General features: G+C 39.7%; 1 protein-coding gene across 5 annotated transcripts in view; it reads left to right on the forward strand.

The window, feature by feature from the left end:
• The window catches only part of BIVM (basic, immunoglobulin-like variable motif containing), a 36,236-nt gene that overhangs the window by 10,449 nt on the left and 12,903 nt on the right, over positions 1 to 12,884 (forward strand). For all 5 annotated transcript variants that reach the window (XM_067016981.1, XM_067016980.1, XM_059042385.2 and 2 more), the window contains 5 exons: positions 3,978 to 4,578; positions 7,803 to 7,932; positions 11,589 to 11,684; positions 11,977 to 12,081; positions 12,300 to 12,394. In XM_067016981.1, the coding sequence (XP_066873082.1) occupies positions 4,101 to 4,578; positions 7,803 to 7,932; positions 11,589 to 11,684; positions 11,977 to 12,081; positions 12,300 to 12,394 (904 nt within the window). In that variant the 5' untranslated portion in view covers positions 3,978 to 4,100. The remainder of the gene's footprint in view (positions 1 to 3,977; positions 4,579 to 7,802; positions 7,933 to 11,588; positions 11,685 to 11,976; positions 12,082 to 12,299; positions 12,395 to 12,884) is intronic.

Below are 12,884 nucleotides of genomic sequence, written 5' to 3' on the forward strand. Positions count from 1 at the left end.
GGGAATTAACTAAATAAAGGTGGGGAAGAAGGAGTAGACGGCATTCAGAGAAGGGAAAGGTGGTCCGTGGGGAGAGGAGAGTGAGGTGGAGGTAAAGAGAGAGATCACATCCAGGTAAGGAGCTGGCTGCCTGTCCTAAGAGCAGAGGGTTTTAGGCAGGGGAGTTATATGATCATATACGTGTACAAACTTTACTTTCCAATATCTATGAACAGGTCAGGTTAGAAATGTCAATGCACAGGAGCGGGCAGGGAACTAGGAGTGGAAATGGTTTATTAAAATAGGGACAAAAGGAGATACAAGATGTGACAAAACCATGAGGGACAAACTGCCCCTCTGTACCTTGGCATTTCCTGAGGCTGTAATTGCAACCTAAAACAGTAATTGACCTCCATAATGATTCTGTAATCAGTAGTAACTTGTGCTTAGTTCACTTGTGAGGAACCCTGAGGACACAATAACACCAGCTTGGCCTCATGGAACTGTCGCTGTCGTGGGGAGAAAAGGCATGGGTCAGACAGATAATAAGGAAAGGAAATCAACATCAGCAGTGTTTAGGTCATGGGGTTTGGATAATTTTCCTCTTCAGTGTGATATCTTTTGCTATTTTGCAATCTTTTTCCGTAATTTGTTTCGCTCAGGTGAAAAATGTATAAATATGACACAATTTTTCAAAGAGAAGTTTCCATAAGCAGTGGTTCAAATGAGAACGTTTTCATACCACTCCAAGTTTACTATTAGCTTTTATTGACAATCAGTATGCACTTTTGTTTATGATCTTTGCTTTTTTTTTTTTTTTTTTTTTGGTGAAAGTGCAACCAAAGAGATCAGTCTTGTTAGTGAACATTATTTAAAGGCAAACAAACTCCAGACACAAACAAGCAAAACCAGACTGTTAAACTTTTTATTAATCAAGTGCTATGTTTTTTCTTGTCTTGAGCTTCCAGGAAGCTCCGCCCTACCTTTTATACACAAATGCAGTGACTTCCCTTTCCCTAGGTTTCTGATGAGAATGTTCTCCTATATATGTTCCAAGTCAGCATCCTTCAAACATCCCCAGGCAGCTGCACAGAGCGTTGGTACCACAGGCAAAATTCTATTTAATGCGAGGCAGGAAGCTCTGTCAAAGAAGAAGCTAAGCCTGAGATGAAGAGATAACAGGGCAGGGCCTGGAACATTTCTGTCTCCCCTCACCAGACTAGCCCCCTCAGGCTTTTTAAAAAATTATTATTATTTTTATTTATTTATTTTTGCGGCACGTGGGCCTCTGTGGCCTCTCCCGTTGCGGAGCACAGGCTCCGGACGCGCAGGCTCAGCGGCCGTGGCTCACGGGCCCACGTGGGATCCTCCCGGACCGGGGCACGAACCCACGTCCCCTGTATCGGCAGGCGGACTCTCAACCACTGCGCCACCAGGGAAGCCCAACCCCATCAGGCTCTGTCCACTGCACCTCACCATGACCACATGCTCTGTTTCATGCCCCACCCTACTGCAACCCACCCACGCAACCCCAATGCCAGAAATAAGACCTCCCTCTATCTACCCCTCTGGCTTTTAGTGAAAGGCATGAGGATAACAGAAAAGAAGTAGAAAATGCTTTGCTACCAGGGAACTATATTCAATATCCTGTGATAAACAATAATGGAAAAGAATATGAAAAAGGATATAGACATATATATCTATCTGAGTCACTTTGCTGTACAGCAGAAATTAACACAACATTGTAAATCGACTATACTTCAGTAAAATTAAAAAAAAAAAAAAAAAAAAAGAAAATGCTTTGCTAGGGCATCTGTTAGGAATCAGAGAAGCCCAGAGTTTGACCTGTACAAACGGAGCTTCTCATCGAATCTTCCTCCACCATCACCATCACATCCGGAAATGAGGAAGAAGGAGGAAAGCATCAAAGCTTCCTGTCTAGAGATCCACTCTATCTACTCCTTGACCAAAAAGCAAAGGAAAGTTTCCAAAGTGAAACCACTGAAGGTTCCATGTTTGGTGGTGAAGCTCCCACCAAGCCTGCAAATAACTATAAACTCTGCACAGAGTCCTAAAAAAATCACTGCCTGAAGGTTTGACTAGAGAGGAAGCATTCCTTCAAAAGGAAGAAAATAAAATCTTTCCTAGGACATGTGTAGTCCTCTTGTATGGAGCTCTGGTCCATAAATTCCACGAAGGACATGCAGTGCCTTTACTGGTTTCTCCTCACAGACTCCAGGTCCCTGGGAATCATCTTCTGTTATTTCTTATTGCCTTAGTCATAGATTTTTTGTTTGTTTGTTTTGTTTTTGAGGTAACGCGGGCCTCTCACTGCTGTGGCCTCTCCCGTTGCGGGGCACAGGCTCCAGACGCGCAGGCGCAGCGGCCACGGCTCACGGGCCCAGCCGCTCCGCGGCACGTGGGATCTTCCCGGACCGGGGCACGAACCCATGTCCCCTGCATCGGCAGGCGGACTCTCAACCACTGCGCCACCAGGGAAGCCCGGTGATAGGTTTTTGTTATTCAGTATTTGTAGGATGGGTTTTATATAATCATCTTCCTGTAACCTGGGAAAATGATTCTCACTTCTAAATTTTTAAGTAAGCGAATGGGCAGAGAGATTAACCGGTCAAAGTCAAACTGGTTACCGAGGGTGGGTTTTTTTTTTTTTTTTTTTTTTTTTTTTTTTTTTTTTTTACCGAGGGTGGGTTTTATCTATTAAGTGCTGCTCCATTGTGGGAGCCCTGGGAAGTGGGCTCACCCTGCCCGGCACCTGCTTCAGGGGGCCTCCCACACCGCCTATTATGGTTTGATTCACCGAGGTCTTCCTTTTGTATAAATCTTCAGCTTCCTCAGATGCCCTTGGTTGCTATTAAACTTTTCTTTGTTTACTTCCGCAAAGGCATTGGCGTACACTTGAAACTCAGTTTTTCCTGAGACTGATCAGAAGTTAATTACTACTAGCTATAATTGATTGTGGTGAGATATAATTCATACACCATGCAATTCACCTCTTTAAAGTGTACAGTTCAATGGCTTTCAGTACATTCACAAAGTTGTGCATTCATCATCACAGTCAGTTAGAGAATATTTCCATTACTCCAAAAAGAAACCCCATCACTCCCAATCCCCTTTTACCTCCCAGCCCTAGGTAACCACTAGTCTAATTTTTGTTGCTATAGATTTGCCTATTCTGAACATTTCATGGCAGTGGAGTTAAACACTTTCTGGTCCTTTGTAACTGGCTTCTTTCACTCAGCATAATGCTTTCAAGGTTCGCCCATGTTGTAACGTGGATCAGTACTTCATTTCTTCTCATTGCTCAATAACGTCCCATTGTATGGATAGACTACATCTTATTTATCCAGTCATCTAGTGATGGACATCGGGTTGTTTCCATTTTTTAGCTATTCCAAGTCGTGCTGCTATGAACATATTGTGGACATATGTCTTCATTTCTCTTAGATATATTCCTAGGAGTGAAATTGCTGGATCATATGGTAACTCTACGTAAAATGTTTAAGGACCTGTTTTCCAAAGTCACTGGACCACTTTGCATTCCCACCAGCAGTGTATGAGGGTTCCAATTTCTCCACATCCTGTTCGATCCTTATTGTTAGTCTGTTTGATTCGAGTCACCCTGGGCAATGTGAGGTGGTATCTTATTGTGGTTTTTGTCTGCACTTCCATGATGGCTATTGATGCCAAACATCTTTTTCTGCATTTCTTGACTATTTCTACACCGTCTTTGGAGAAATGACTATTCAGATATTTTTCCCGTCTTTAAATTGAGTTACTTGTCTTTTTTATTATCCTAAAGCATTGTTTAAAAATAATTTTTAACAAGACAGATGGTCAGTGATCATGATTTAAGCATATGGTAGTTGTAAAATAAATATTTATTGAATGAAGGCATATGAAACACTTAAAATATTTTTTAGTGTTTTTGTAGTGTCTAGTGGATTATTGATCTTTCTTTCTCTTCCCTCTTTTCTTAGGAGCCCATTTTTGCAGCGCTCACGATTTTGTACAATGCTGTAAACAATTGTCACAGCTCTTTTTCAAGGAATAGAAAGAGTTGCAACCTCTTCCTCATAACAGAACTTTTATAGTTGCATTCAATGCCTAACGTTGCAGAAGCAGAAAGGACAAATGATTCTGGAAATGGTGAGTGCAAATCTGAGAGCAGGTCTCCCGAAGAGGATCTACAAGGTGCCGTACAATCTTTCTGCACTCGTGCCTCGGGAGAACCCTTGGGTCCCAAAGGAGATGGTCATTATCCATGGAGCTGTCCAGTGACCCACACTCGGGAGAAAATTTATGCCATCTGTTCAGACTATGCCTTTCTCAACCAGGCGACCTCAATCTACAAAACTCCAAATCCAAACCGCTCTTCTTGCCTCCCCGATAGTGTCTCTTTATCTGCTGGAAATAATTCCTCAAGATACATTGGCATCCCGACCAGTACATCGGAAATCATCTACAATGAAGAAAACAGCTTGGAAAACTTATCCAACAGCCTGGGCAAGCTACCTCTTGCGTGGGAAATTGACAAATCTGAATTTGATGGAGTGACCACCAATCTGAAACACAAATCAGGTAAGGAAGGAGCCATGATGTTCTCATGTGAAAATAAGGAGAAAACAAGCAATATATCTTGTTTAAACTTGCTGTCAAACAGATTTTCTTTTTATGATACCAAACAAGGCGCATTGCTATCATGTTGTTTGTCAACATAGTTAAAAAAATAACCCTGGGTGTAGGACATTTAGTTCACTAATATGTTGCCACTGGAAACTTCAAACATAACCTTTGCACTTTGAGAGCTTTGAACAAATTTTTTTCTTTCTTTTTCTTTTTTTTTTTTTTTTGCGGTACACGGGCCTCTCACTGCTGCGGCCTCTCCCGTTGCAGAGCACAGGCTCCGGACGCGCAGGCGCAGCGGCCATGGCTCACGGGCCCAGCCGCTCCGCGGCACGTGGGATCTTCCCGGACCGGGGCACGAACCCGTGTCCCCTGCATCCACAGGCGGATTCTCAACCACTGCGCCACCAGGGAAGCCCTGTCTGTTTATTTTCAACCCGTGTCTTTTTAAATTTAAAGTTTGTCTCTTAAAGATAGCTGTCAAGTATATTCTGTGAATTGTTTATTTCAGATATTGTTTACTTTAGTTCTAGAATTTACATTAAAAAATAGTTTCTTGGGTTTGCTGTCTTTTCATTCATCGCTAGAGCACCTTTGTCCATCTCATCTCATAGAGCATAGTTATAACACCCACTTTAAAATCTTAACCTGCTGGTCATCTCAGAGTTGATCTTACGTTTTTTCTTGAGAATGTGTCACATATTTCAGTCTTCTCACGTGTTCAGTACTTTTGGATTGTATTCATGATGGTGGAAATGTTATGGTGATTTTGGATTCTGATATAGTCCCCCAAAGAGTGTTTTATTTGTTTGTTTGTTTTTAAAATTTTAGAGGCAATTAATTTGGTTGGACTAAAGCTGCAAATTCTGTCCTCTGAGGACATGTCAAATCTCAGTTCAATTCTTTCAGCCTTAGCTGTACTATTTGGGCTCTGCTCTGTGCATGCACTGTTTAAAGGTCAGCCTAAGATTTGGGTCAAATTTGGCTTCTTCCCTTCTCTGGCCCTCTTATTTCTGGGAGTCCCCCCAACCTCACGTTCTAATGATGGTAAATGCCTGGAACTCTGTCCTGTGGTTATTTAAGTCAAAAAGATGGTGAGTATTCTATTTTTATTTGCTATCCTGGTACCTTTCTCTAAAAGCCAGTCTGGTGTGTGTGTGTGTGTGTGTGTGTGTGTGTGTGTGTGTATTTTTGGCTTGGGAGCTAAATGGGTATGTTGTGAGCAGGGTGAGGGATGGAAAAAGGAATATGGCAATAACAAGGGGCAGGGGGCAGTGGTTACTGGAGTTGACCTGACGGGGAGGTAGAAATGTTCAGGCATTGCTCTTTTATGCTCCCCTCTGCAATGTGGCTTCCACTTTGACAGAGCTTCCTTCCTCAGATTGACTGGGGGACCGCTCTCTGTGGTGTTCATTTGGACCCTATATACTTTTGTTTTAATCCCAGGGTTCATGGGAGTAAGCTAGAAGAGAACAGAGGGCAGGCTTAGGTGAGTCTTTGAGGACTGTACGTGCGTACAGATGACCCTATGAGCTGCTGAGGTCACAGGTTACGTGCTTCACTAGCCACTAAAAATCTAAGTGTCTGGAAAACTCCTTAGGGAATTAAGTCATTATTGGACAGTGAAGACAGCTCAAGAAATGGTGGTAAGTAGATTTTCCATCTTCTCACTCGCTAAGATTTATTTTATTAGTGAAAGAAATTTGTCAGAATGAGATGTTGCTCATGTTTGCAAGTGGTTGCCCAGTTCTGGGAGAAACTTTGTGTTTCTGTGAAGACTTAGGAAGAATAACCAAAGGGAAGGGGGAAAAGAATCCTTGTTTCTTGATTTTTCTAGTGTTCAGTATTACGCCATTTTACAAAAATTAGAGAAGTTCCCGGTGTAACAACAGTTTCTGAGGTCCAGCTGGGTTTTTTTTAATGTTGGAGTATAGTTGATTTACTATGTCATGTTTCAGGCATACAGCACAGTGATTCAGTTATACACATGTGTATATATATATATATATATATATTTTTTTTTTCAGATTCTTTTTCCTTAATAGGTTATTACAAAATATTAAATATAGTTCCATGTGCTATACAGTAGGTCCTTGTTGGTTCCAGCTGGTTTTGGGCACTAAATTGTTTCATTGTAGAATGAATAAAATGGATCCTTTTCCATGTTTGTTTTCTAGGCATATATCTATATAATCTATGTTTTATAATTTATGACTAACTATAAAAATGAAATATTAGCTTTTATTTAATTTTTGTTACAGATTTATTTTGTTTAAAATATGATATGTGTGAGAGGTTTTCAAGTGCACGCAGCTATCTGAAATGTTAATGGTGTTTTAGTGAAATGAGGCTTGGATGTTATTTAATAATATTTTAATTTATATAATTTTTGACTGGGTGATCCATTAGATGGAAGTAAAAAAGTATAAAAATTAAAGAGTGTAAAGTCTCACTTTCACTTTTACCTCCCCTTTTGTGTGGCTCCCAATTTCCCCTCCCCTTGTAGGTAACCACTGTTATTTGTCTTGTGTGTCTTTTGGAGAATGTGTGTGGGGTGTGTGTGTGTGTGTGTGTGTGTGTGCACGTGCCCACACATGTGGTGTACATACTTGCACACAGAAAGGAGACTTTGTTTTCCATTCTGGCTCCTGGTGCTAAAGTTGTATTTTAATAATGTACTTATATGCATCATTCTTAATCCATTTTGTGGTCTCTGTAGGCCTGGAACTATTTTTAAATATCACATCATCGGATTACTGGCTCTACTGCTTTTACTGTCTCAACGGAGTTACATTAATGTGGCTTTATTGTTTTATAGAAAGGATTCATTTTCTGGAAAGTGGTCTAGTTAAATATTTTACTATTGGTAATTTTATTTTCTAGATGTGGCAAAACATTTTGTGATTGATTCTTTTGCTAGCTAAGTAACTAGCTCAGGAATTGGAATATAAGAACCTGATAGGAAATAATATTCATGGTTGTTTAAATGTGTTTTTATTCTCTCTCTCTCTCTCTCTCTCTTTAAGGCAGGGGCGTATTCTTGAAGATACATGTATTTCTTCAATGTGTTTGCAAATAACATTTTCAGACCTAGTTGCTTTTATATTTTATTACATAATTAATTGTATTGCCTTGGCATCTTACCTCATTTGACTTCATTTTATACTCTTGTATTCTAGGCAATGGAAAGAAGCAAATTTCCAAGAAAAAAACTTCAGACAAGAAAGGAAGAAGACATCAAAGGGAGTGGACTCAATATTCTCCTCTTGAAGATATTAAGCAGCGGAAAGTATTAGACCTCAGACGATGGTAATCTCTAAAAATTTACCTTTTTTTTTACCTAACCACATTACTATTGTCATACCTAATGAACTTAACAATATTTCCTTAGCATCTCAATTCCAGGCTAAATTCAGATTTCCCAGATTTTTCCGAAAATGTCTTCACACTTGGTTGTTCAGAGTGGGACTCACCGTGAACCACATATTGTGTTTGCTTGTTGTGTGTGGCCCATAAATCTCTTTTTAACTAGAACATTCCCCGTCTGATTCTTCCTCAATTTGTGTGATTCCTTTCCTGCTGGTGGTCTAAATTACTCATATAACCTCAGTCCTTATAAACCGGAAGTTAGTTATAAAGACTTGATTAGATTCTGGTTGAACATTTTGGGCAAGAATACTGCCTAGGTGACCCTGTGGCCTTCATCCTTATATCCCATCAGAAGGTACATGGTGTCTGGCCATCTGATATTAGAGATCCTAAGAGTGATTACTGGATTAAGGAGGTGGCAACAGCCTTAGCCCACATTGTCAAGTTCCCTTTATTCTTCTGGAACCATCAAGTAACCAGTGGGGTGACGGTGGCACTGGGTTAACATCTAGGTAACCATCAACTTTTCACCTAGTGGTTTCAGCCAGACCCATTAATGACCCCTGCCTGAATCCTATTATAAAATGGTGAAATTTCAAAATTCTATAATTTCTTCTGCCTTTACTAACTGGCATTCTTTAAATAAGAAGATCTTTCACTTACCAACCAGGGCTATTTGGTGACCTTAACATACAGTTCCTATTCTAAAGAAAAAGATGTTTAATTTGCGATAGCTTTTAAATATTACTGATCTATAATTTGAGGTTTTAAAAATCCTTTTTTGTGAGGCTTTAGAAATATTAGATTTTTTTCACTTATTTAATAAATATTGGACCAGTTACTGTGGGCTGAGGATACAGAGATGTACAAAACGGGTGTTTGTTCTCCAATCTAGTTGAGAACAGTGGAAAATGTAAAATATCTCAGGAAATTTGTCAGATGATGGGTGGGAGTAAACAACCAACACGAGAGGCGGTAATGATCACCGAAAGGCTTCGCTGAGGAGCTGGGTCTTAAGAGAGGAAATCTGAGGGGATGGAGGGTCTAAAGGTCTTTGAACAGATGGTGGGAAAGTGTCTGGCAGGTTGGTAATGAAGAGTAGATCAGCCTGTCTGGAGCGAGGCTCAGAGAAGCTAAGAAACTTACTCAACGTCACATGGCAAATACGCAGATGTGGTATTGAAAATGAAGAGAGTTAGACTCCAAAGTCCATGTTCGTTCTTTCTTTTTTTAAAAAGAATTAATTAATTAATTATTGGCTGCATTGGGTCTTCATTGCTGCACGCAGGCTTTCTCTAGTTGTGGCGAGTGGGGGCTACTCTTTGTTGCAGTGTGCGGGCTTCTCATTGCGGTGGCTTCTCTTGTTGCAGAGCAAGAGCTCTAGGCACGCAGGCTTCAGTAGTTGTGGCACACGGGCTCAGTAGTTGTGGCTCATGGGCTTTAGAGTGCAGGCTCAGTAGCTGTGGGCACAGGCTTAGTTGCTCCGTGGCATGTGGGATCTTCCCGGAGCAGGGCTTGAACTCATGTCCCCTGCATTGGCAGGCGGATTCTTAACCACTGCGCCACCAGGGAAGTCCCCATGTTCTTTCTTTATAACACATGTCACGATCTGGTTCTTGGATATCAGGCTAAGGATTTAGATTTATTTTCTGGAGTAGAGATAAGCCATTGATGATTTCTTAACAAAAGGATATTTTACAAAGATAAATTGGTAGTATCAATAGTTCATATGTAGAGTGTATTGGAGAAGAGACACAAATCGAAAACATTAATTTCAGTTTTTTTGGAGAGAGGCTTTGCACATTTTGCTCTGAATCCCTTAGACTTAAGATTTGTTATAACCACATATGTGAGTAATTATATTTAATAGTATAATATGTGAGGACATAAAGACTTGGATGAGGAAGGACAGATAGGAGAAATAACCGAGGGGGAAAAATTACCAGGATGACAAGCTTATTTCCCAGAGTATATTACAAGATTAGAGATGGAATGGAAAGACCCATAGAGAAGATAGTAGAATGTCGGTAAAAGTTTTAAGCTGGTCATGAACAAGACCAGTAAACAAGTTTGGATTGATGAAAAAATGTGAAAAATCTTAAAAGTGCCTAGGGTTGATCCCAAGGATTTGTGAAGAAATGTTTAAGATGGAAGAGGGAGATTGAAATATGACAGAGTAAGGTCTTTTTACTCCACTCCTTCCCTCAAACCCATGAAAATAATAACAGCAAAATGAAAAATGTGGAAACCTCTATCTTCCCTGAAATAGCATCATCCCCAAAACATAGGCTCTAATACATTTTTCAAATCCTGTGCATTCTGGACTAACAGAAAGGAGATGCCAAGAACTAACAGATTACTGCTGGCCTCCAACAATGCAGATTTCTTTAAAGTTCATGGATGACCCCAAACTGTTTGGTGGCTCTTTGGTTAGATCTAAGGGTATGAGCCACTGAGTCAGTGGGGAAGAATCTGAGTTCTTTGTGGAGATCCAGATTAGCACTACAGAAATGCAGAGAAGGTTGCAGAAGGAAACATTGTGCTGATTGCCACCAAGATTCCAGCTTATCTCCTAGATACCAGCTGAGGATACTGCCTCTAGTGAATTACAGGGAAGGTGGTGATTGCAGGAGGGCAACACAGGTCACACACTTCCTGATTTCAAAACATATTACAAAGCTACAGTAACTAAGACAGTGTGGTACTGGCATAAAGACAGTCATATAGACCATTGGAACAGAATAGAGCTCAGAAATGGACATTCATGTAAACAGGCAAATAATCTTCTGCACGGGTGCTCAGACCACAGGTTGGGGAAGGGACAGTCTCTTCAGAAAATGGTGCTGGGAAAAGTGGATACCCACATGTGAAAGAATGAGGGATACCTTAAAAGACCTCTTAAAAGGTCTTTTAAGACCTTTTCTTCACATTATACACAAAAAATAACTCAAAATCAATTAAAGACATAAATGTAGGACCTAAAACTATAAAAGTCCTAGAAGAAAACATAGGGGAAAAGCTTCATGACATTGGATTTGGCAGTGATTTCTGGGGTATGATGCCAAAAGCACAGGTAACAAAAGAAAAAATAAACCAATGGGACTACATCAAACTTAAACACTTCTGTGTGTCAAAGGAAATAATCAACAAAGTGAAAAGGCAGCCTACAAGGTGGGAGAAAACATTTGCAGATCACATATCTGATAAGGGGTTAATATCCAGACTGTATAAAGAACTACAACTGAAGTTGCAGATAATCATATGTGTAGCTCAACTAGGAGTTTACATCGAAATTTTAATAGTTGGTGTCTAAATTTATATATCTTTATTTTTTTTCCATTGGCTTGGGTAACATCCGCTTCAAATAATAGTTAGTCATACTTAGCCATCATTCTTAAAATACATGATTTATTGTCATTATGCATTTATAATGTGTTGAATAAGTATGAAAATACTTTAAATGAATAAAGATTTTACACTGGTGGTTTCAATGATCAAAGTTTTCATTATGTAACATACTCAGTCGCCATGAGTGTTCTATCTCTGTATGCATATTTTGTATTCATTCAAATGAAAACAGTCTTTTATTTTCTCAGGTACTGCATAAGCCGACCACAGTATAAGACTTCTTGTGGTATCTCCTCATTAATTTCTTGTTGGAATTTCTTATATAGCACAATGGGAGCTGGAAAGTAAGTATGTTAATTTAGTGGTATCCCTCAACTCCAAATTCAAAAGTTATTTGGTGTTGCTTTTTCTATAATGGAAGATTTTTAAGAACAGATTTTTATAAATTGGGGAAAAACTGCCATATTTTGTTTTAAGCCTTTTAGCTAAAAATATGTGCATGCATTATTTTTGATAAAATAAAAATGAAAAATACTACAAAATTGTTTGCAAAGCAGATAGACACAGTAACATTGAGACAGGTTATATTTGCATATGATTTGAATTGTGAAATGAAAGGCAATATTTCTTTTGTAGTCTTCCAGCTATCACCCAAGAAGAAGCTTTACATATTTTGGGTTTTCAACCCCCGTTTGAGGATATTAGGTTTGGCCCTTTCACTGGAAATACGACACTTATGAGGTAAGAAGCCCTCGCTTAGAAGCAATACCTTATTTCTAGTTCTGCAAAATAATAATGCTGTAGATGTGCATTGATAGTAAACCATGCATCCAACTGTTTGGGCCCAGCCTCTGGCAGATATGCCAGACTTGGGGTCTGCCTGAATTTCTCTGGAATTGGAATAGTGCCTTCTTTGTTATGGAACTGTTGCTATGAGCGAGTCTTCTTGTCATTTTCAGATGGTTTAGACAAATTAACGACCACTTCCACGTAAAAGGGTGCTCGTATGTTCTATATAAGCCTCATGGGAAGAATAAAACAGCTGGAGAAACTGGTAAGTAAACGTGTAGAAGATTTACACACACACACACACACACACACACACACACACACACACACGCTTTAGGATCCATCTTGAAGATTGGTTTTGATTCATGGCACATGATGTAAATCCTAAATACAGTCTATCACTCTTTATCCAAGGGGAAATCATAATAGATAATAGTAACATGTAGGGCACTTTTCAATATGCAGTTTAATATTTTAACTCTTCATCTTTGCATGAAGAAGTTTTAAAGCTTCAAGGCATGTCATAAACACTACTTTAACACATTGTATTCTTTGGGTCCATGGTGTTTGTGTGTGTGTGTTTGTGTGTGCGCGCGTGTGCACGCGCGCGTATGCACTTACTTGCCTGCTACTAAAACCCTTTCAGGAAGCGGCATGGAATTTGCAGTTCCTCTTTCTAAAAGGGAATGCAAAGATTTTAGAATAGTTGATGTCAGACCTGCATAATAACATATAACAACAGGACAATGGACTAT

The sequence above is a fragment of the Kogia breviceps genome, chromosome 16 (genome assembly GCF_026419965.1).
Source record: "Kogia breviceps isolate mKogBre1 chromosome 16, mKogBre1 haplotype 1, whole genome shotgun sequence".
NCBI classification, from domain to species: Eukaryota; Metazoa; Chordata; class Mammalia; order Artiodactyla; family Physeteridae; genus Kogia; species Kogia breviceps.